At 38.4% G+C, this 26,052-nt stretch overlaps 1 protein-coding gene across 2 annotated transcripts in view; it reads right to left on the reverse strand.

Moving 5' to 3' along the window:
- PCSK5 (proprotein convertase subtilisin/kexin type 5) overlaps positions 1-26,052 on the reverse strand; it is a 442,496-nt gene that overhangs the window by 346,401 nt on the left and 70,043 nt on the right. For both annotated transcript variants that reach the window (XM_024738976.1, XM_024738975.1), the window contains exon 3: positions 15,912-16,025. In XM_024738976.1, coding sequence (XP_024594744.1) covers positions 15,912-16,025 — 114 coding nt within the window. The remainder of the gene's footprint in view (positions 1-15,911; positions 16,026-26,052) is intronic.

A 26,052-nucleotide genomic window follows, 5' to 3' on the forward strand; every position in this document is an offset into this window, starting at 1 on the left:
AAAATGTTGAATCCTTTAAAGAATCTAACCAAACAACTTGCTTTAATAGCATCCTACAGAATTCCTTCTGCTAGAGAGAAAGAGTAATTCCAGAAAAGTAGTTATACAAACACAGTGGCACATCTTCATTTATAGGGTATGGTCGCTGAACTCTCTTAGTAACTCTTATAATGGCATATTCAGGGTAAAATGGAACACTGCTATTGTAACCCAAGTCACATTTTTTTTTCCCATTCACTAATGAAAGCAGGAATGTTAACACAATTAAATTCAACATGAATGTTGCAGCTTTCCACAGACACACCAGGACTACATACATATTTTAGAACACAGTTTTCCAAGCATCTGTGATCGTTCCTATCTAATTATCAAGTATCTAATCCTGGTTCCAATACGGTACCGAAAACCACCTAAATTTCAATTTCTTCAAAAAACACATATAGCTCAAAATAGAAGAAAATATTAAAATATTGATAACACATATCTACATCATAACTAGGAGAAAAAGAATATAAACCTCAAATTACACATTAATAGGATAAAAACACTCTAATCCCGCAGAATCAGCTCTGGAGATGACGCCAGAGAAAGAAGTCAGGTGGAGACTGAGCAGAAGTAAAGAGGGAGCAGAATCCCAGTGGTGATAGAACAGATAAAATAACTACATAGTGCAAAGGAGCAGAGATTCTGAGGGAAAAGGGGCAACTTGGAAGGAGCACTCCTTGACAAAGTGATGGAGAGAGGTAAGAAAGAGATGAAAAATAGAAATAAAGAAAAAAAATACAAATAGAATCACAAAATCAGAAGACAAACTACCCTCCTTCAACTCCCTCCAAAAACACTGATCAAAACGAATAAACTTTACTGTACCAAAATATGGGCATAGCGCTTCCCTGGTGGTGCAGTGGTTGAGAGTCCGCCTGCCGATGCAGGGGACACGGGTCCGTGCCCCGGTCCGGGAAGATCCCACATGCCGCGGAGCGGCTGGGCCCGTGAGCCATGGCCACTGAGCCTGCGCATCCGGAGCCTGTGCTCCTCAGCGGGAGAGGCCACAACAGTGAGAGGCCCGCGTACCGCAAAAAAAAAAACCAACAAAAACGAGCATACTGTTGAACTATGGAACTTATGAGCAATTCATCCAAACTCCCACAGCTTTCTACAAACAACGGCTACTAACAGTCTAAGAAAATACAACATTTCAAAGTGAATGGAAACCAGTAGACAAACATCCATTCATTGTTTCTACAGGTAGAAAATACAAAGTGAATCAAAATATTCCAGTTTATAGAAATTCTGCTCAAAAACCTGCAACAGAACTGTAGCACCACACCTGAATCGAAATGAAACACACTAAAATAGAATCTGCAGATATGAAACTAGAGCGCAAATAAAACATTTTAAAACATATACGGACAGAAAAAAACAGAAAGATGTGAAACTAGAGTTGACTAAATCTTGGAAATAAATCAAAGACCAAATTATATTAGAAATAAAAACAGAATTACAAGATGTCCAAGAGAGAACTGATTCAACTGGAAATATAATCAGGAGCACTGAGGAAAGACATAAATGTATGAAAAGAACAAAAACAAAGTAGAAGTCAAAAGGATCTGAAAGCAAATAACTAATAAATAGGCAAAGAAGATCTAATATGCTTATAACTGTCTAATTTTTAATAGTACGTTTTAAAGAAAAATATCTCCTGGGCCTCTAGATCAAAAAAAAAAAAAAAAAGTTACTTGCAAACAAAGAAAAATCAACCACCAAGGTATTCTTCAAGTTCCAAGCCTATACAGTTAAGAACTCAGGGAATACTGCTCTTGCAATCCCATCCTAGGTAGTCTAGCAGAGGATGTGCTTTAACCAATCAAGATCTGACTTGCAAAATAACTGAGGGTACGCGTGACATATAGTTAAATATACACCTAAGGATAAAATCAGTAAATCTAAGTCAATCTAGGAATAAAAACAAAGGTAGAAACAAGGATGGAAGAAGAGTAAGTACATGCTATGTGTTCTGACAAAGTAGGAAAAATGAACTTAAGATGGGGGGGGGCAGTAAAAGTAGAAATGTTAAAATAGAATAAGCTAATGAACAGTCAGAGATTTAAGAGTTAAAGGACATGGTTTAAACTTGATAAACCAAATATAGAAGCCTAAGTGAAAAAAGAGAACCGAGATGTAAGTTATTTTTAACAATCACTAAAATATTATTTTATATATTTTATATTTTTATTTATATTTATTTTATTATATTTTATATTATATATTATAATATAAACCTTCCCCAAAGCCAAAAGAAATTATTTTAAAAGAGCAAAAACCACGTAATGAAACACAGTAAAAATAACACAATACAAATCATATCTATCATAATAGGACAATATGACAATAATATGACAGAGTTCAGACTCTTTGGTTATATCTATAAGTGTAAGTAAGCTCAAAAGTCTCCACTGCAAGAAAAATGCATTAAAACTGGCTCACAAGGCAGAATCAAACTCCTAAAACAGAGTAATTCAAATGTCCAAGAATAAAGGGTTATGGTAATGCAAAGATGTAAAAGCAGGCATTGTGATTCTGACACCAGCTAAAATACACAGAAATACTGTTTCTCACCTATCAAACTTGCCAAAATGCAGCAACTGACAACAGGGCAAGGTGAAGGGAGCAGGTCCTCTCAAACACGGCTGATGGGAATGTAAACTGTCCTAGACCCCTCTGAGGGGGTTCAGGCAAGATCTAATATTAAAACTATATTTGCTTCTACCTTTTGACTGAGCAATCCCACAGGTAGGAATTTACTCTGAAAATACACCTCCAACAACACAAAAACGTATGCACAAGGCTACTCAGTACGGAGTTATTTGTAAAAGCAAAATATTGAAAACAACCTAACTGTACATTCATCAATGTCTAGTCAAATAAATTATGGTAAGTCTACCATAACACAGCTGTAAAAAAAAGAATAAGGATCTCTATGAACTAACATGGAGTGATTTTCAGGTATACTAAGTGATAAAAGCAAAATGGAAAAATGCATTTATAGTATTCTCTGTATCTCCCTTGGATATACATGTTTTAAGTATTCCAAAATAAAAGTAATAAAATTAAACATATAATGATGGGGGAGGGAGTTCTAAAACTGAACAGAACTATCTAACTGTATCTAAATAACGACATAATCATAGAGGAAAAAAGCATTTATTAAAGCAACTTTTGACTCAAGTAGTGTGACTGTATTGGCTCAGTGGGATATATTCTAAGAATAAAAAGAAATCTTGAATTCTACGTAAGTAGGTTTGTGGTTGTCGGTGGTATTGTAGTAATTCCAATAGGTTTTTGTGTGTGCAGTAGTACATTTGTTGATATTGATGAGAACCATGGTCCTCACCGAGGCGGGGAGGGGAGAGAAATATGAAATGGGCTAAGAAGAAGAAGAAGCCATGCTCTAGAATTAGAATTGAAGGTAACACTAGGAATTCTACATATACATCCCTCAGCTCTGTCCACTGAAAAAGAGCCTACAACCAAGGACACCCTTACCACCAGACTCTTGACTTTTAAGTAACATTCCTCAATAAAAGAAACCATCTACTTGGAGAAATGGCTATTTCTAGGTCTGAGGCAGAGAGAATACAAGGTGAACATTTTGTTGTGCCATAAAGGAGAAAGCACTAAGCACGAAAAAACTGATTGGGGTCTTCTCAAAAGGGCTCTTCAGTCAACTTGAAAAGTTACCCACTAACCAAACGGGACAATTTAAGAACCAAAAAACAAATAATGTCAGCAATGAATCATTCCATTTTAAAAGAGTACATGAACTCATAATGATATTAAAAAGGTAAGCGGAGTGAAGAAGGGGTTACAGAATTAGAAAATCATCATCTTGTGACCACTGATCTAATGATTAATTTAGGCGGACGTCATCAATAGGCGCTAAAATCTTGGGGAAAAGTTGACAGGAAACAAGGTAGTTCACAAGTCTCAAACTATTACTGCTCAAATTTCCTATTAATTAGAGAACTAAAATGTACCTTTACAATGGAGAAATCTAGCAGATACCTCGACCAACCAAAGAAATAAATTTAACATCACCAAAAATGAAACTTCTAACATTCTACCTCCTAATATGAATCACTGAAAAAGGTATCATCTCATCTGGGTAGTTTTCACACCAAAAATGTTTTATTCCTCTAAAGTCCTGAAAAACCATCAAACAAACATTCAAATAACAAAGTGTGAGTTATTTTACAAACTACCAACCTGGACACATCAAAATCATCAACATGAAAGACCACTCCTCACTACTCCCCACCCCCAGTAGGGCAACTCTTCCAAATTAAAGGCGATAAAAGGATAGAACAAATAATGTCAATGTACGATTCTAGGTTCTGGATCAAAAGGCACAGATCTATTAAAAATATTTTTGTTACCACTGGGGAAATCTGAATATGGACAGTAAATTGGATAAGATCACTGCCAACTTTCTTAGAAGTGAGAATGGTACCTTGGTTATATAGAAAAAATACCATTCTTAGGAGAGGCATCCTGAAATATTTAGGGGTGTATTTTTACCATGTCTGCAACTTCTTTTCAAAATTCAGGGGGGAAAAGTGTGTGTGTGCACAGAGAGAGAGAATATTAATTTTTGGTTAAATCCAGGTGAATGGAATGTGTATATGTTCCTACTATTCTTTCCATTTGTCTATAGATTTCATATTTATCAAAACAAAACACTGGGGGTGAAACATTACAGTCAAAATTTTAAAAAAAATAATCAAAATGTTAGGGCACAAAGCATAGAGCTCATGAGATAATGACAGATTTCAAGATGATCCAGGGAGAGGCAGTTGCCATCTAGGCACACCAGGACTCAACAGGAAGCCAAGCCAGCGCCTACAGACTACCCACCGCCCTGTCCACAGACACTGTACGTTGCCCTTGCTAAGGTGGCAAGCCAGCTATCTCTTCTTTAAGGCTCTCTGGTGAGGGTTTCTCAACAGCTGCCTTCACTCACTCTGCCAAGGAACCTGCATGACAAAGATGCTCACCCATACCAAGATTTCTGTTGGGGTGGGGTGACCTCCTTTCCTCAGCCTCGTGATGCTTTGTGCACTTCAGTTACCTCTTACTCACTCTCCTGTGAAATCACTTTGTCCCAAAGGTATCCCCAGCAGGTTGAATTATGCCTGATACGGAAGAGGAGTTCAATACATGTTGTTGAATAAATAAAATAATTATCAATTTACATTTTTCTGTGGGAATTACATTCCCTGTTGCTTTCCTACATTCTCCCTCCTGTTACACATTGAATTAATGCTTTTATTGAGCGTTCTATGGTAACTCCTAGTTCTTAAGTCCTGGGAGGATAGAACTAATTCACTGTTCATTAGTGTGTATGACTAGTTTAAATGATTTGCTCACTGCGCATTTCTTTTACTCGTCCAGAGTGTATCACGTTTGATCATTACGGAGCTCCTTAATCTTTCATTTTCTTGGACAAACTCCCACAATTATAAATGTTTCTAGTCCTGCTTTTCTGTAATATTTGTAGTGAAAGCTGGTGAAATAGGGATCAGATGTGATACACAACCTGGAATCCAGACCATCGGGTGTGTGTGGAGTGACAGGGATACAAGTTTCTGATAAACTGCATGGAAGTGTTTTTGGGCTGAATTGCTCATTATGGAAAGAAAGGGCTGTCTGAGTAGCGTATATTTCTGGTGACTGAAAATATACAGGGTGGGTATTGTGCATGAGCTGAGGGCTTCAATTAAGTTATTTTTCAGGCCCATCCCAATCTGGTGGTCTTTGAGGTTTTTCTTTTTTTTTTTTCAGTATCTTCTTAAAGACCACATTCAAGGTACTAACTGCAGAAACATACACAGCATGTTTTTCTGGACAGTCCATGGATGGGAAGCAGAAGGGCCTGGGCTACGGAGCACAGGCATGAAAGCAAAATGAGAATGGGCATATAAAACATTTCTACAGAATAGGAATGACATTTAAAAAATATGTATACCTGCTATGTTTAACCTACTACTGCTAAGAGTCCTGCCGAATTTCTTTAAGTTCACTGAAAGATAAGGATGATTTCTCTATCGCTAGGTAACAAACCCAAATATCAAGTTTTTAAGACACTAATTTAACTAAATTTCAGGAAACCACGCAAAGAGATCATTAGGAGAACACAGTCTTATGCTACCTGGGCATAATTTTCTTTTCTTTGCTTCAGACATGCTAATTTGGTATGTCTGGATCAGAACTTCTATCCTGGTAGGCTTTTTACCAAGAGACGCAATTCACCTCACCAGAAAACTAAAACAGAAAAGAAAGCCCCACAAAGCTACATTTCTTCCAAGTAGTCTTTAAGATTATTCTGTAAGTTTTGTACCAAATATTTGAATAGACACCATCTAAACAGACTAGTTTTTCTTTTTTTCCTAGCATAAAGGAAGAAATCAGGCTTCTTATCGGGTTCTCCTCCTTTTAATCAAGGAAAGAATAATCAGTAAATGCATTTTGTACTTTGTCCACATCGTCTACCATAAAGAATAGCATCTTTGTATTACGAACCCAATTTGATTCTGACCTATGCAATTAAGTAATCAAATCCTATTTCTGGAATTTATAGTTTTATTCTACTTGCCTCAGTATAATTTGATTGTATCTGGTATGGAGCAGCTCTTGGTGCCCATACCATTTGCACATTAGATTACCTATCGCTAGCCTAGAACCCCATACCCAAGGCTGAGACTGTCTACCAAGGATTTTTTTTTTTTTTTTTTTTTAACATTTGAGAAACTGGAAAAATCACATTGAGGTGCATGTGTATTCTATTCGAAAATGATTATTACTTTCTCCTCCCTGGGCAATTTAGGCGTTTTCTTCTGATTCTTCTCATCATTGGATTGCTAAGAATTATTGCTCTTACTCCATTAACTTCCCAGCCAACCAAAATTAAGGAAAAAACGGCATTCCAGACACCTTCCTCTCAGATAACTTTAGAACTGAATTCTCAACACAGGACACTTGAAGGCACCATCACCTTTCAGGAAAAGCCAAACTCAGTTCTGTGAATTTGGTCTCAATGACCAACTCGCTCCTCACTTCATATCCATAAACATTTATGGAGCGCTTACTAAGAGAACCCTACTCATTGGCAGAGAAATATGTTAAAATCAACCAAAAATGTGCCTTGATCACTAGAACTAATCCCAATACTGGGTGAAAAGTAAATAAGAAATGAGGAGTTCAGAGAAACTTTGATAAAAGAACTTGAATCAACATGTTAAGAAGACAACCACAGATTAAGTGAGTTCAATGGTCAATGCTATCTGCTCTCCAGCAGAAAATGCGTTACTAATTAAAGAAAAATCACTAAAATCTTGATGAGAACAACTTTATGTTAACAGACCCTTCATCATGTTAGAGTCAGACCCAAAGGGTCAGAATACAGACATACTTTTACTCTTTGAAAGTAAAGCTGAGAAGATAAACTACCAGTATGGAATAAGTTATGTCTTGCTCAAGGAAATTAATAAAGGTCGTAATAATTTGCACCAGGCAAGAATGAATATTATCTGAAGTGATTTTTTTACTGGCCTCTTAGAAGCACTTTGACTAGTTAATTATAGGTTAACTTAATACCTCTAATATACTGACTTCCATCACAAACCTCACATGGGGTAATGAAATCATCACAATCATCGTGAGTTGATCAGCAAGTTCCAGTTAGGGTTCTGCTACTGGTACCCTCAGTGGACTACCATCAACTGAGTAGACAAACTGACTATAACTACCCTAACCTCTGCCCATAAAATGCTCCACTTACGCTTCATTAAAGAAAGCACCGTCTAGGGAAAGTCAATTGGTACAGCCACTACGGAGAACAGTATCGAGGTTCCTTAAAAAACTAAAGCTAGAACTTCCATACGACCCAGCAATCCCACTACTGGGCATATACCCTGAGAAAACCATAATTCAAAAAGAGCCATGTACCAAAATGTTCACTGCAGCTCGATTTACAATAGCCTGGACATGGAAGCAACCTAAGTGTCCATCGACAGATGAATGGATAAAGAAGACGTGGCACATGTATACAATGGAATATTACTCAGCCATAAAAAGAAACGAAACTGAGTTATTTGTAGTGAGGTGGATGGACCTAGAGTCTGTCATACAGAGTGAAGTCAGAAAGAGAAAAACAAATACCGTATGCTAACACATATATATGGAATCTAAAAAAAGTGGTTCTGAAGAACCTAGGGGCAGGACAGGAGTAAAGATGCAGTTGTAGAGAATGGACTTGAGCACACGGGGTGGGGGAAGGGTAAGCTGGGACAAAGTGAGAGAGTGGCATGGGCTTATATATACACCACCAAATGTAAAATAGATAGCTAGTGGGAAGCAGCCGCATAGCACAGGGAGATCAGCTTGGTGCTTTGTGACCACCTACAGGGGTGGGATAGGGAGGGTGGGAGGGAGGGAGATGCAAGAGGGAAGAGATATGGGGACATACGTATATGTATAACTGATTCACTTTGTTATGAAGCAGAAACTAACACACCATTGTAAAGCAATTGTACTCCAATAAAGATGTAAAAAAATAAAATAAAATAAAAAAGAAAGCACCTTTTACTATTTTATCCTTGGTGTCAAAGACATTGTAAGGACTGGGAAAAAATAAATCTCTGCTAAATATGAATGAATGAATGATTGCATACATGAATGAACATTTGCCTCATAGGAACTTTCATTCAGTTGGGATTTTCCAGGCTGTAAAACAAATATGGACTTACACTTAGGATTCAAGTTTGCCTTTTCTTGGAATTATCACTTATGAGTATTTTTCTTTGGTGTTAATTTATTCATTCAGTGAACACAAAGTTTTAATAAAGGAGGAGCATTATTCCATCTCAGGCACTCATGTGCTTGACTCCCCAGATACACTTGGTGGGCATCTGGGAACTTGGGTTTGGGGAGGGTTCTCACCATTTCTTCATAAGTATGTCTCACTGTGTCTACACTGGTTACACAAACAATACGGTTTGTGCTGAACGCCTCTGAGAGTATGGAATTCGGGTACATGGAAGGCACTGGGTACCTACACGACCAACCCGCAGTGAAAACCCTGAGCACCAAGTCCCTCACGAGCTCCCTGGTAGACAACATTTCACAAACGTTGTCACAATTCATGCTGGAGGAATTAAGTGGGTGTGACTCCACTGAGAGAAGTCTCTTAGAAGCTTCAGCTTGCTTTCCCCTGAACTCCACCCCACGTGGCTTTTCATTTTGCTGATTTTGCACTGTATCCTTTCACTGAAATAAATCATAGCTGTATGACTCTATGCTGAATCATGTGACTCCTCCCAGTGAATCACCAAATCTGGGGGTGGCCTTGGGGACCCCAACAAGGGGACACACTGAGACTGAAGTAGTAATGAAACAAAAGCATGGGATACAACAGTCAGGAACTCACGGGGTGGGTCTGAGCTGGAACTCAAGACCTGGGCCTACTGGTGGTATGTGTCTCTCTAAGATGTACTCTCCAGTTCAACTTGTCATGTGGACCTAGAGGAGGTTCAAGGAGGAATGAACTCAAGAAAGCATCTAGTCCAGATTCCTCATTTTTTCAGATGAGCTAAGGTTGAGAGCGCTAAAATACCTTTCCACAGGACACTGAGCTAGTTCGAAGCAAACACTGGTCCACCAAAACCACATCTCAACCCCCAGTAGTTCCTACCAGGAAATCACTTGCTGCTTGGCTGGAGTCCGTCCTTTCTCGGAAGCCCTCCTACTTACGTCAAGACGGGCCACATGGTTGCAGATTTACACCGTGTTGCATTTTCAATTAAAACAGCTAAATGGGGTGTTGTAAAAGGATGATTTCCAAGCTGCCAGGACAATAATGCCCCAAACTCCACCAGATTTTATTAGAGTCAAGTGACAGTATAAGTCATCAGGAGAATGTGTGCCAACCACAGAAACAGCAATGCCTCACACTCTTGGAGAACTGAATACCATCCAGTTGGCTGAGAAAGAACCATGTGGCTTACAATCATTTTTCACAATTACTATCCTAGCTAGTTCATAGTTTTTGGCGGATATACCTCACACGCATAGCCGAACTCAGCTAATTTTTACTCTGCTGATCGACAAACATGATTTTTTTTCCTCCAAGAAACCACCCAGAGAGCTTTCATGAAATTTGAGGTAGTGCACCAAAAAGTGAGCCCATTTGTTAAAACCTGGCTTTAAAAAATTCATATTAAGTAGGCCACCCAATATTCATTACAAAAAATTCTGTGTTAAGAATACTCACTAGTCATACTCACAACTACAGTCTGAGAACCAAATAGCAAGACTGCACAAGGCCTTCTTTGCTTTTCTCTTTGGAATTGAGCTTGCCTTCCATAAGGCAGGAAAAAACATTTTTTTAAGTCCTTTACTATGGGCTTCTCCAAAATCACTATGAGTTCTTAACAGTTAGACAAGAAATACTGTACAATGCTAAAACACGTTCCTAAGGCAATAAAATATTTACATGACTAAAGGAATAAAAGAGCTATTCTATTAAACTTATATTTTCCTCCAAGTTTCATTTCCAGTTTGCCTTCTTGGGACTCTTTGTCAAGAGCCTGAGTACAAATTTCATGTACGAATGTGTTTCAGGATGACTTCAGAAAATATAAAATCTACTATAAATTGAATAATCCCTCCCACAAAGAGAAACATCCTGCCAACAAAGGGGAACTCCCTCCCCCCCCCCCCCCCCCCTTCCTTTTCAGACACATCATAATGAAGGGACACTATTAGGACAGGATTCACAAGGGGCTTCAACTGTATACATAACGTTCTATTCCTTAGATTGGGGGTGGGTGGACCTGCATTTGTGGTAGTCTTTCAAATTTTTGTATGTCTTAAATATTTTGTCACAATTTACAAAAAATTAACTCCCTGAATTTGCTCAATTGGCATTCCCAGACCCTTGAGGAGGCATCTTACTTAGGCTTGCTATCTCTAGAGTCAAACTGAATTTTTTTCAGGGGGTCAAAATGGTCCATTATACCAGCTGGGTACATTAAATCCATGTCTATTACACTGAGTTCCCAAAGACTTGGCCAAATCTTCACAACCTTTCCTATCAGATATCCTTTGTCTGTGGAACATCTTGAAAGACTATATAAGCCAAGGATATTTTTCTATCAGTGCAAGTAAAGTGAAAATATCTTTTTATATTAAAGCTGCCAGCTTCTCAAATAGAAAGTTTTGTAAGAAAAAGGTATAAGATCAAGAGGAACAAATTAAATCGACCGAGTGCACTTTAAAGTGTCTCCTAAGTTTTTAAAAAGCTCTTCTTCCTCCAACTGATAATGGGAAGATGGAGGCCAGCTGTGTTCACATAAACCTCCTGTTGAAAATATGATAGAGCACGGAGATCTCAAAGCAGTCCTGAGAGTCAAACAGCATCAGCTCAACTGGGAACTTGTTAGAAATGCAAATTCCCAAATCTCCGCTGGGGGGCGTGAGAGGGGTGGGCAGCAATCCCTCCAGGTGATTCTGATGCCAGCTAGTATGAGGTCCAGGGACTCGGAAGTTGGAAGTCTAGTCTCTGGAGTCAGAGTGACTGGATTTGAATACCAGGATCTGCCCCTGGTAAAGAGTGTGACTTTGGGCAAGTTACTTAACTTGTCTCTGCTTTATTCCTCAGTGTAAAATGAAGACAATAATGGTTCCCAGCTCACTGGAACACTGGCAATGAGATAATATTATACATGTGAAAGTCTGGCAAAATGTTTGACAAAGACTCAATAAACGTGAGCAATTATTTTCTCTACATGATCACAGATGTCCAGTTTATTCATCTATTATTTGACTAGCATTTATTGAGCATTTACCACAGACACGGGCAGTGAATAACTCAGGACTCCTGGCTGCATACTAGAATCACCAGGGAATTCTGATGAAATCCTACTGCCTGAGCCCTCCTCTATACCAAAAATAACAATCTCTGATAGTGGGACCCAAGCTTGGATATCCAGTAAAAACTACTCAGGACATTTTAATGGAAGAAGCAAATCTACAAGCAAAAATTACAACCCAAAGCCCATGGAGTTTGGTGTATGCACATGATCCCAGAGAAACGTTTAGGGAGGAGTCGTTGGCCCAGCAAACTTTCATTGGCACTTATATATTCCTCTCCTGCGTTACTGATCTTCTTAGGAAGCACGATTTCCTAAATCCTCGGTGCTTGCCACCATGCTGACAAAGAGGAGATGCTAGAGTCTGTCAGCGCAATGAGAAGCGAGCTCTGTTTCTACGCCTAGACCCTCCCAACTCCTGGAAGCCTGAGCACAGTGTTTCAGGTCAGAGGAGTAATTAGACAGCCGTCATCTCCATAACAAACTCTTGTATATATACCTTTCCTTGAATATACTGCCCAAGCCTCAAGGCTAGACATGATGGTTTCACATACCATTTCCAAGGGGAGGAGTGACAGGGGCAAAGCTTTTAAATTAATTAAAAGAGACACTCAGGCACACTTCATGCCATTCTTTAATCTCTGTTCTCCTGTGATAAATATAGACTGACAGGACCAGGCCCAGGCTAACGAGCTGAGGGTAGGACCCTATGGAGGCTCACCAAGCAGCCCTCAGAAACACTGCGGCAGGGCCGAGGGCTCAGAAAAAGGAAGAAGGAAATCAGCACCTTCCCCAACTGTGTCACTGACATGTCGCCAGAGCGCTCTGAAGGATGCCCACTGCACATGTGATCACACCCCCCTTCAACTAGGAGCAATTAAAACAACAGATAAAAAGAAAACAGCATGTATTATAATTAAAAAGAGAAGAATAATAACAATTATAATGTACTGAGAGTTTTCTAGTGTCAGGCAGTGTGCTGAAGGCTTCCTGTGCAGTATTTCATTTCATTATGGTAACAAGCTTCCCAAGCATCCTTCCCTCCTAGTAGTATACACATGCTTATGTAGTTCCCTCACACACTGAATCAGAGTTCAAACATGTGGCCAAGAGAAGATTACAGAAGTAACTGCGACTTCTGAGCTTAGATCATAAAAGACATCACCGCTTCTTGACACAACCTCTTGAATCACTTGCGCTGGGGGAAGACGGAGCCATGGAGCCAGGTGGACACTCAAGCAGCCCCACGGTGAGGCCCACATGGAGAGGAACCAGCCACATGACTAGGCCACCTTAGAAGTGGACCCTCCAGCTCTAGTCATAGCTTTGAGTCTTCCAGCTGAAGCCCCAGACATCACAGAACAGAAGTCGTCACCACTGGGCCCTGTCTGAATGCCTGACCCACAGAACCCAGAAGATCACTGTCTTAAAAACTAAGCTCTGTAATTTATTATGCAGCAATAGCTAACTCATACGTAAGAGCTAGATACTCTTATTTTATAGCTGACAAGAGTTTAACTGATTCAGTCGTGGGCGTAGTAAGTGAAATAATGGGGATTTGAATCCATGTTTGCAGATTTGAAGTTCTGACTCCTATTCTGTCACCACTCCTGACAGATAAACATATGGTGTGTAACCTATTTCCCGCCCCTTTCATTAAGGGAACAGTATGTATGTAATAGGAAGTTTTGAAGTATTTTGGTTGTCCCCAAGATACTTTGCCCATCCTACATGGAACCCACCATTCTGCCCTGTATCTCAGCTATTTCTCCATGGATAGATTAGAAGTTCCTGGAGGGCTGGAGTAGTGTCTTCCTTATGACGGTGCTTGTAAATAGTAGAAGGATGGGGATAGGATGCCACTTTAATCCCCTGGACTCCCGTCAATCTGCCTGGTTTGGCAACTCTGCTCCACCACTCTCAGGCTGGGTGATCTTAGGCAAATGGCCTAAATTTTATGAGCCTAAGATTTCTCACTCTTATAACACGGGGCCAATATTAATGCACACTTTTGTTCACACTACATTAGAAAAATATTAGCACAAATAAAGTATGAGCACATTGCCTGGCATGTGCTAAGTGCTCGACGAATGTTACCTATTTGAATGATTACCATCAAACATGCGTTGAAAAACATCCCATATTTTAAATGGCCAAACAGAAGCTCTTCCCTCTCACCCTTTCCTTACATCAAAAGAGAATTTCCAAAGAAATGGCAGTGGTTCCTGGGAGTGAGGGTATCTCGCTCTATAAGCACTGAAACCTTTGGCGTCACCTTGGCCATGGCTCCTATGACAGCCCAACCTGCCCTGCTGGAGTGGTGAGAGGGCAGGGGAAAGCTGCTGTACACTTCCACTGTCCAGTGGGACACGTGCAGACGGCAATTTGGTTCTTTCTTGCAAAAAGCTACGTAAGGCAAAGAGGGTCTCACTCCCCCCAGCCTTATAAGCAGGGGTGTAGGGGGATTTTGCTTCCATCCTATCTCTTAATCCCATTACATCCTTATCATCTTGTCAGCACAGACAAAGCTCCTTAGCTCCTGCCAACACTCCCTCTAATGCCTTCCCTTGTGATTCACTCTTTCTTGGTCTTGGAGCTAATAAGCTGTCAAATGTCATACTGTCCCCTCAGGTGATTTCTACTCAAATGCTGTTTAGAGTCCCACCTCCCTTTGAACTTAGCTTTATGGCTCCTTCTTTTTTACACAGAGTTCTCTGTGTAAAATTCTGTTTGGGGTCCAAAATCTTTCCACAACCTTCCACTTCCAGGTAAGACTAAGAAAAGGGAAACTGGGAGAAATGCCAGCTACATTCACCCATGTCCAAATAAACACAAATTCCTAGTGTTGCTAGATGCTAGGTTAGATTCTCAGATGGGAGGATATAAGTGACCCCCTGCCCAAAGTAACAGAGCAGATTTAAAAATACAACAACTATGAAACAAAGTGCCAAGGGAAGGATGCCAGGAGTGGCAGAGGAAGGACAAACACGGACAGGTGAGGACATGGGAGACGTGAAATAGTCAGCCTTGGGTGTGGGCTCTGAGGGATGGACAATACTGAACCGAGGATGTGGGGAAGGGCAAAAGACCACTCTGGGCAGAAGGAATGAAATGCAAGGAGGCAGAAAAGCATCAGACAAGTATGTGGAATGCAATGGATTTGCAGAGAAGCAGGGTCAGGGAGTGCAAAAAACCAGGTAGATTGGAGGAGATAGCTCTGGCAACAATTTGCAATAAAGATTTTCAAAAAAGAGAAAAGTTAAGGTCTTTTGCAGATTATAGAGCAAATGGCAACGTATGAATTTCATGATTAAGTAACATATTCTAATCAATTTCCCAGGTATCATGCATATAAAACCCTAAGACTAGAGAAGTGTCAATATACTTTCAAAGGAGGCGACATCAACTAAATTTCTAGATCACTCTTCCCAATATGTTAAATTTCCCTCACTGAAAGTTTTTGCTTGAACCAATGAACTAGCTACAAGTCAAATACTTTTCAACTGCTTTTCTCCTAGTCTAGTTTTAAAAATTGTTACCCAAAGTGAGAAGGCACATTTAGACAACTAAAGTCAGGAATCTGTTACCCACTCGCAGTCATTTCAATGATTTCCAAGACCCAGTACCATTAACTAGGCTGGTTTCAGGGTGGAGTAGATGAGTAACAGAGGTGCACATAACTATTGCTAGGTCTTGGGGTGTCTGCCCTTAGTACATTTTTCTATCTTCTCGCCCAAACTTACCAAGCTACTACACAGAGTAAGATCTCAAACAGAAATAGCTTCAGAATCAGAACTCCCTTCTTTCTCCTTAGAACTAGAGAGCTAAGTTCAAAAAAGATCCAGAAAATATCACAGGCCATCAATCTCCATCTTGAAACAGGAAAAAGTCCCTGGTCACTGTTTCTGCGTCCTCCCAGTCCTAACAGACAATCCCTGCACAACACAGAACAGAACGCCGTGGCCCCAGGCCAGGCAAACTCACCATATACCACATGCTTGGCCACTTGGGATCATTGAAGTAAGTGGACTGGGCGTGGCTAAAGTCATAATCCCTCTTGGTCCGTTTTTTTACCACTTGTTGTTGGATCCACTCCACCTGCCAAGAAGGACATTTGGTGAGTGTTCAAGTTCCACCAGGGTTAGCACAACATAAATGACAGTCTGGGACATTTCCATCTTGAGTCAGTTCTGTTTAAGTCACAGGTTTCATTCTGGCAACTAGAATCTCCAGAGCATAGAGATGCCCTAGAAACCTGGTTCTATTGTATCTTTAATGCAGGTAGGCTTTGTAGTCTTTTATGACAGATCATTCATATTTCTCAACAACATGCTCACCCCTTTAGCTTTTCCAGAAAGCATATTTTACTCCCAATTTATTGCAAATTGATAGTGTTAATTTTTAAAGCTAATTTATTCATCCTGACCTTATACTAAGGGCTAGAAAACTTCTCTAAAGGTCCAGATAATAAATATCTTTGGTTTTGCAGGTCACACAATCTCTGTTGTAAGTACTCATTCTGCCATTGTAACACCATAGACAGCACATAAACAAATGGGTGTGACTATGTTCCAATACAACTTGATGTATAAAAACAGGTGGGAGGCTGGATTTGGCCCACAGGCCACAGTTTATATCAAAAATTTTAAATGGTCTGGGATTACACATCAAATTAAGAGAATCATCCTCGGATCAAATGCTCTAGGATCACAAATTTTTTTTAAAAAATGGCTGTCTATAACAGAGAGGTGGAAAAAGCACTATTCAGGTAATCAGAAAACCAAAGCCCTAGACTTGTCTCTGGTACAAAATTGGAGAAGTCACTCAACTGTCTGAGCCATAGGTTCCCTGTCAGCTCCAAAATTCAAACCCTCTACATTTGAGAAAGTCTTAACATTTAGCCACAATTAGTTTTTAAAAAGCATCTGGGAACTTTGAGTTTAATACAGAATTGTAACCTAAATGGTATGGGTATGAATGGGGGTACTTTTAAAAACAGTTAATCATTATGGCAATATAAGAATAAGCATGTTTCATTTTGAACGGAGCATCTCAGATACAGTATCAGCCCGGTGGCATTCTACCATTTGTTCCTAAATTCTCTTTGTTTGATTTCTTCTGGCCATAGCTAATTCAGTTGTAATACTCTAAAATGTTTCCACCATGTATCTCTACTCTCCACAAAGGAGTTAAAAACTGGTGGGGGGGGAGGAAGACTTTGTGGTCCACTACTATGATCTGTGATTCCATACCCATCCATTCAGTAAAGATTTCAGAACCTCTCTTGACTACTTCAAAGATTACTGGAGGAGAAGGAATACTAAAGGACCAATTAACAAGCTCAAAATGCATAGCTATAAATAAGGTACTAAGGCCAAAAGCCCAACTAATAAATTTCTATGATTCTCATATTGGGAAATATTATTCAACAAGAAGATTGGTATGCAAGATGAATTTAAATAGTGAATTCTTAGTTACATCACTAACAAGGCAAACAGAATCACACAGCCTCCCAAATAAGATCTATTTATGATTTGGACCACAGCTAAGCATCATATATGTGCATTTTCTGCTAGATAATTTAAGCAAAATTATCAGTACAGAGAAAAGTCAATAAATGAAAAATAATATACTGGAAAATGAAAGTTTTCTGTTCCTGCTTTAATTAATCTAGACCAAGTGACTCAGTGGCACTGAATCATTCTACATCACACACACATGCACACATGTGTGCACACTGGATAAAAGGTATTACATGTTATTTCTTTAAACTATTGGACAATAGCTGTCAGGCAAGCTAATAAGGATCTTGTTTTTTCTTTACTCAAAGAGACTGCTATTTAGAAATCACACTGAAACTAATGGGGCATTAAAAATGTGTGTAATTTTTTTAAATGAAGAGAGTAATTTTTAAAGTGACCATGTTTCTAAAAATACAGAACAAAATCAATTTCCTTCTCAATCAAAGTGGAGCAGCAAGCATGAGCGTGCATGTATTTTGTCTATTTCCAGAAAACATTTTAATCTCTTTATTTCAAACAATCTTTCTAAGGAATGAGTTTCATAAAGTCATTTATTCATTCAATATGCAGCAAGTGCTTATTCAATACCAGACACTGTACTGGGAATTTAAAGATGACTAAGAATAATCTTTGCCTTTGATGGACTTAATTTTATCAAGGAATATTTAGCAATTATTCTACAGTTCTCCACTTCATAAAAATGTCATTATCTTCATGAATGACACGTGATGCAGGATGTATCACTAAACTAATTAGACCATTTCTGACAATTTTGACTATGCAAATTACATCTACAGTCCTTATAGTACTGTCTCTTAAGACTTAGCCCAGTAAGATGGAACTAGCTCATATTTGCACACTTGGTAAAAGAAGGCTGCAGATCTGTTTAGACCAAATGCTTTTCAAACTAATTATATACTGGCAGTGATCTTTCCTAAGAAAGCCTCCATAAATCCTGAACTGCCAACATATATGTGTTCACAAATCAGAAGGTGTCAAATCTCGTGTGGACTCAGTAAAGAGACGGCTTAAGCTCAGAACAAGTCTACAATAGGGTAGGGTGGATAACTGTCTCTACAATGACACTGTAAGTATGCACTTCTCCCTACATGTGTGCGTGTGTGTGCGCACGTGCGTGCGCACACACACACACACACGCACAAATGGACAAATGGGATAAGTATGTGAGAAAACCAAGTGACAGCCATTTTCCCAGATGAACTATAGGTACTAAAATAGAACAAAATACCTCACCAAACACCATCTCTTCTGTAATTTTACCAAACAAAAATGCTTAGTTACAGGGCTCAGTGGCTAGAAGATAGCACAGCAAGTTGGCATCTACATTTGACTATAAGTCACTCTGATCACAGGGCTGCAATACTCAAGAAAAGTACAGTTGTTTTTTTTAGTGTCAGATACCATGTATTTTGTTTTGGTGCTTTACGAGTATGAGTCTATAGCCCTACATTTTTGGGAAAGCGGGAAAAGTACCCCTTGGGTCTGAAGATTTCTATGACTGGAAAGAGCATATTTATATTTTTAAACCATTATCCATATGTCTGTCCTTGAGACCTTAAAAAAAAAGCTCAGAGGTAATGCATTATACAGATTTCACTTCTTGCCAAGAAGCCCAGTGCGAAGAAAAACCAGTTAGAAATTCATTTTCATAAAACTATGGTCAGCCCAGGAAAAAAGGAAAACTGTGTGCTTTCCCTCACTGGTTTAACTTCTAAAAGTTCTATTTCCTATATATTACGGATCTACATTTAAGCCAGAGTATAAAAACCTTTAGACCTCTGAAATCAATCTAGCCTCCATTAGTTAAGCCACCTGTGTGGTACGGGGTGTTAAGGACAGCCCCTCCCTCTACACACAGAGCTGACCTGCCTACATGGTCCACATGAACAGTGGGCATTTGCCACTTCAGAATCTTTGTCTAAACATCTTCTCTTTCATCAGTTTCATTTGTCAAGCAAAGCACGTTAATTGATGATTATGGGAAGCCTACCCACAGTCTCAGCTGAACTCATATTTCATGATTTTGGAATTTACCAACTTTCTGACACTATACACACAGGGAAGGAAATTTGTCAGCAATCAGAGAAAAGAAGATGTTATAGGCTATGAATCTACATTATATAAGTTATCATATAAATATAAACAGAAAACCAATTATGGTATCTATCACAAGAAAGACAAATACTGCATGGTATCACTTATATGTAGAATCTAAAAACAAAGTCAAAACTCATTAAAAAAGGTAGAAAAGTGGCTGCCAGGGGCTGGGGGTCGGGGAAATAGGGAGAAGTTGGTAAAAGGTACAAACTTACAGCTGTAAGATGAATAAGGTCTGAGGATCTAATGAATAACATGGTGACTACAGCTGATAACACTATATTGTATAATTGAAATTTGCTAAGAGGGTAGAACTTAAATGTTCTCACCAAAAAAAAAAAAAGAAGATAAACATGTGAAGTGATGGATGTGTTAACTAGATGGGGAGATACTCTCAATAGATCAAATATATCAAATCAAAATGAGGTACACTTCAAGTGTCCTACACTTCAAGGTACACTTCAACATGTCAAGTTTTATATGTCAATTATACCTCAATAAAACTGAAATTTAAAAAATATGTAGTATCTCCACAGTGAGGAGAAATCAGCCCTTTAGATATTAAAATATATTAAAGCTAATAAGTGAAACACATACTGATAGCAAATGTCTACAGGTATTGATATACCAATGGAATGGGATGGAAAGTCAAGAAACTGACAGAAAATATGTAAGAATATAGTATATGATATGGCTGCTATCCTAAAGCAATGGGGGAAACCAGATTACTTTACAAATCATGTTGAAACATGAACCAACTGGGGAAAAAAATAAAATTAAAACCATTCCCACATCTTAATCAGGATCAGTTCCAAATGAATCATATTTAAAAGTAAAAGTAAACAAATAAACCCATATAAGTCCCATGAGAAACAAAGGAAATTTTGAAAAATAACCTTAGAGTGGATGATGCTTGTCTAAGTATAATAAAAACCACAGAAGTGATTTGGAAAAATGGATACATTCAACTACAGAAAACATAAATTTGGCATGGCAAAAATTACTTCATAAACAAGGTAAAAGACAAACTAGAGAAACATTTATAGCTGCTACCAAAGGCTCTTCCCTCAAATATAAAGAGTTCCTGGGACTTCCCTCATGGCACAGTGGTTAAGAATCCACCTGCCAATGCAAGGGGACATGGGTTTGAGCCCTGGTCCGGGAAGATCCCACATGCCACAGAGCAACTAAGCCCGTGTGCCACAACTACTGAGCCTGCGCTCTGGAACCCACAAGCCACAGGTACTGAGCCCGTGTGCCGCAACTACTGAAGCCCACGTGCCTAGAGCCCGTGCTCGGCAACAAGAGAAGTCACCACAATGAGAAGCCCACACACAGCAATGAAGAGTAGCCCCTGCTCGCCGCAACTAGAAAAAGCCCACATGCAGCAACGAAGACCCAATGTAGCCAAAAAAATAAATAATTAAAAATTTTAAAAAAAGAGTTCCTACAATCAGTAAGAGAAAAATTCAATAGGAAAACAGACAAAAGAGAAGAGTACAATAATCTCCAAAAAGGTAAATCAAGTTTCTTAAACATATAAAAACATGCCTAACCTCATGCATATAAATACAAAAAACCAAATTAAAACCACACCAAGATAAGGCTTTTCACATCTCACCTTTCAGATATAAACATTCTAAATATTGATGCCATACTACCAGGGAGAAATGATAAAATAGTCATCCTCATATAATGGGGATGGGAATGTAAATCTATACAACTCTATGGACAGTAACTGGACATTACCTACAAAATTCCTAAAATAAGTCATTCTACTTTTAGAAACTTACCCTACATTTTCAAAAAATATTTTATTTAAGTATAGTTGATTTACAACGTTGTGTTACTTTCTGCTACCCTATATTTTTATTAACACATGTAAATATACAAGGTTATTTATTGAAGCACTTCTAGTAATAACTGAAAGTAATAAACAACCTGAATATACACTGATAGGGATTAATTAAACAAACAACGACATATCAATATAATGGAGCACAATGCAACCATAAAAGATAATGAAGTGGGCTTTATGTATTGACAGAGAATAGTCTCCATGATGTAGCCTAAAATGAAAAAAAAAAAGGAAGGTGCGAACAGTCTACAAAAGATACTACAATTTTTGCACCTCTCTGAGGTAACTGCTGTACACAAAAAACCCTGATAACACTGGTTGCTTTCTGGGGAAATAACTAGGTGATTGAGATGCAGGAATACGAGGGAAAAGTTTTACTGTAGGCCCTTTAATACCTTGTTACTTTTGAACTATGTGAGTATGTCACCTATACAAACAATTTTAAATTTCCTTTAGTTTAACATGTTCCATTGGTTACTATTAATGTAATCCAACGGTATCAGATGTGACCAAATGCCTAAATTACAACATATTTTAAAAGCAATAATGAGAAAAATAGTACGTAAAAAGTACCTTAGATGGTTTTGTAGTATGTTATAACATGGCCAATATTGAGAAAAGGTGGGTAAATAACCAAGAGACGTGGTTGGCATTTGGGGAACCTGGTTTATAATCTCAGATGTGCCACCAGCCACCTGTGTGACCTTGCAAAATCTTCGTGGGCTTCCTTCATCTGTAAAATGATAGAAGACAGACTAAATATGCTCTCTACTCTCTTTCTTCTGGCTTTGAAATTTTTGTCGATGTATGTGGTCTACTCTCTGATGTGACTGGGAATGAAAAGTCTGTGTTGAACACAACACAGAGGTGAGATAGGTGCTCCTGTGGACATATGATCTTAAGTCGTTCTGTGCAGATGCACGATTAATATTTAGAAAGGAACACAGTAAATATATTACTACTTTCGTGATTTGATGAAGCAGACGCCAGCAAATAAAATATGTGGGATTCCATCTTTCATATTCTTTTTTGATCAGCTTTGACAAAATGGGGGAAAGGAGCATGAAGAGATTTCTCCCCTCTGTTTTCTTCTCTGACTTTGAAAACAAACAAACAAGAAGTACTGGTTAAGTACATACCGGCCGTGTAATTTTTTCCTTTGGAAGTAAGGGATTGATGGAGACAATTTGGCACTGACAAGCTACTTCCAAACCTTAAAATCTGAAGCCAACATATCCCAAAAGTTTTCTAAAATTCTGATCAAGAAATCAGAGGTAATCATTGAGAGAATCAGAGAATCTAGTAAAAGTATGCGTTCAGGGTATAACAGTCTTTAGAGTTTGCTCACTAACTGGTAATCAGTGAGTTACTAAATACTGACATTGTTATTTGATTTGATCACTCTTTTTGAAGAAAAAAACCATAATTGTTTGAATTCTGCTTATTTCAGAGGGCTACTTGTGAACAAAATAAGCATTATTGCTTATCTGAAGGAGAATTTTCACTTGACTTCCTTGAGATAGGCACACTGAATCCTATTTAATGACTGCAGACATCAGAGGTTTATGTTAAAGAATCATCTAGCCAGGAATATGAGGAATAATACAATTTTGAAAGGTCATTGAGAAGAAAGTTGTGAAATAAATACTGCACATATGTTTAGAAGAGGGTAATAGAAGACAATGTAGGCCTCAGTGAAAAACTTTAACTGTCCTAAAATTTTATAATTAGCTGGCTTTCTCCAAGAGAACCCTATATTTTTAAATGTGTCATCAATTTAATCATGTTCTATTTTGTATCATGAAAAACTCATGGCATTATGGTTCTAACTGTATTACTTACTTTTAGAGAATTAAAGTTATATTTATTCCCTTAAACTATTCCACTATTATTTGCACACTTCTAATTTAATTTCCTAATGTGTTGTCTAGTTTTTTTCCTCCCCATTTCTGCTAAGATGATGTATGAAAGGGAAAAATGAACGGTTACATCCAGTTAAAGCAGTAAAATTTATTCCCCCCACCAAGGCCTTTTCTTTCATTTCTCTATTCACTCCAAAAATATTATATTAAGTACCTACTATGTGGCAGGCACTGTCTGGATGCTACAAAATGGCAGTGAGCAAAATAACCAATTTCCTGCCTCCAGGCAGTTTCCATTCCACTGGGAGTTAGACCATAAGCATGTAAATAAATAAAAGATTATATAATAGATTTTCATAGTGTTAAATGGTGCAAAAAGTAAACAATGTAAGGTGGTTGAGAGTGATTATGGAGGAAGGGGCTATTTTAGGTAAGGTGGTCAAGAAAGGCCTCTTTGAAAGATGTGATATTTTAATAGAATCCTGAATATTAAGAAACCAGCCATATAAATGTCTCAAGGAAAATATTACAGGCAATGTGAATAGCTAATGCAAAAGCCCTAAAACAATGTGTGTCTGTAATTTGGTCTACAGCTCATCCATGGGCCATAGATGCCTACAGCGATCCCTCAAGGCCTAGGGGTAGGTATACCAGTAGTGCATTTCGCCCTCCAGTGGATGGATGAGGAAAGAGACTCACACAAGTCATGGAAGCTGGTTCCCAGCCATCTGGTCAACTAATTCTGGGCTCCTGAGTACAAGGAAAATGGTCTAGAAGGCCACACAGGTTCAGGGTGGGCACGTCCCCAAGGCCCCACCAACTCCTCAGATGGTAGGGACAAACTCAGCTGAAAAAAAAGGCTCAGCAAGACCCTCTAAAGCATGAGGCCCTGGGCAGAAGACCCTCCTGCCCAGATCTAGGAACGGTACTTGTGTGATGCTAGCCACTATAAACTGGTCCAGTAAGGAGCTGTGATACAGATTCTGTCCTTTCAATTATGTAGTAAAAAATCACAGTTTCAATGTCATCTAAACAGCAGAGAAATTATAAAATGACTTCTAGGATAGAAAGGATTCCAAGTATGAAGCATTCAAGCATTAAGGAAAGGATAAGGCATAAAATGCTATTTAGTGTATAAGCAGGTATGGAACATTGTATTACTAATCAGAAGACAAAGTTACTTGATCCATCCATCTCAGACATATCAATTACCACCTCTGCAACTCCACAAAAAAGGATATAATATCTGTGTTGGACAAATTTTGCAAAACAATGTAACATTAAATTAGATTTATTCAAAAAGCAAGGAGGTTATTTCTAGAGCTATATTTAACAATATTTAGCATGTGCTCTTCATACATGCAGAGGGGTAGAGCTGGACTAGACTATGTCACAGATAGGCAGTACAGAATAATGAACTGGGAAAGTGTGCTACCTGAGTTCTTGGTAGAGTGCCACCAATTACTAGCCTGTCCACTTTGAGCAAATCACATAAGCCTCAACGTTCTATATTCTCACCTGTAAGATGACATTTTTGAGGTGAGGCTCAAAATATATTGCGCTCTACAAATGCAGGCTCTTACAGGACTTAGTACCTTGTATTCTAATTGCATGTTTCTTGCCACTTCCTTGAAAGAAAGAAGCTAGGTTTTAGTATTCCTAGTATCAAGGGCAATGCTTGACAACAGGCCCTCAATAAATAGGTATAGAGGGCTAGACAATATTTTTACATTGAATTAATACATTTTCTGTTAGGCATGTTTAAGTCTTCTACTTATTAAAAAAAATAGCAAGAAATCTTAAACAGGAGAGGGTGCTAAAAAGGGTGTATGCTTAATTCTACCAAATATAATAGGATATTTCATATTTCAACAACAGAAAGATGATAGCACAAGTTATTACTTTACTAGCAATGAATAGGATGGGTTCTTTCTATATATAGTTCTATACTTTTAATGTATCATGGAACCCTTTTCGGTTTGATCCTCGACTTGAAACCTGCTGTACAGATTATCTTAGGAGATGGAACCACTTCCTCCACTTTCCGAAACTAAGTCTGAGAAGCAACAAAAGACAGTGTCTACAATTAAAATGGATAAACATAGATGAAGTAGTGGTTGACAAAGGTCAAGAACCTGGCATATGAACACAGAAATCAGCAGTCTTTCATAAACTACAAGGGTCCAGGGTTAAATAAAGTCAGTGAATCCCACAGTGCTAAATGATGCATTCTCCCAGACAAATAAAGAGCATCTCCAATATTTAAACGGTCAACAACTAGTCCGTGAGCAAAGGATACGGCAGAAGAAGTAGGATTTTAAAAGCAGCTCCAGAGGTAGAATATAAGAACAAGAAAACGACTGGAAACCAACTCAAAACAAAACAGGAAAAGGTGCCAAACTGATAAGAAAAAACATATTAGGGCATATTTCTTTAAGGAACATTTATTTTCAAACATTTAAACTTAAGACTTCACACATCCTGGCCACTAGTAATAATACTCATATGCAACAGTTTTGTTCCCCTTTGTCCGATAACAATACATATATTTATATATATTTATATCTATATTTTGCCTTCCCTTTATCTTTCCAGTAAAGATAATCTCAAAAGATTTTAGGTTCATTTTCCCATTGATGTGTCACTTGCTAAACTTTCTTAAAATCCCTTGAAGGCATGACACATTTTATACTTGTTTCAAATGTAATATATTTGTCTTTTGAAACAAATTTAATTTGTCCTCTAGGGGAAAAAATAGCTCCCTA

The sequence above is a fragment of the Neophocaena asiaeorientalis genome, unplaced genomic scaffold (assembly GCF_003031525.2).
Source record: "Neophocaena asiaeorientalis asiaeorientalis breed wild unplaced genomic scaffold, Neophocaena_asiaeorientalis_V1.1 scaffold249, whole genome shotgun sequence".
NCBI lineage: Eukaryota > Metazoa > Chordata > Mammalia > Artiodactyla > Phocoenidae > Neophocaena > Neophocaena asiaeorientalis.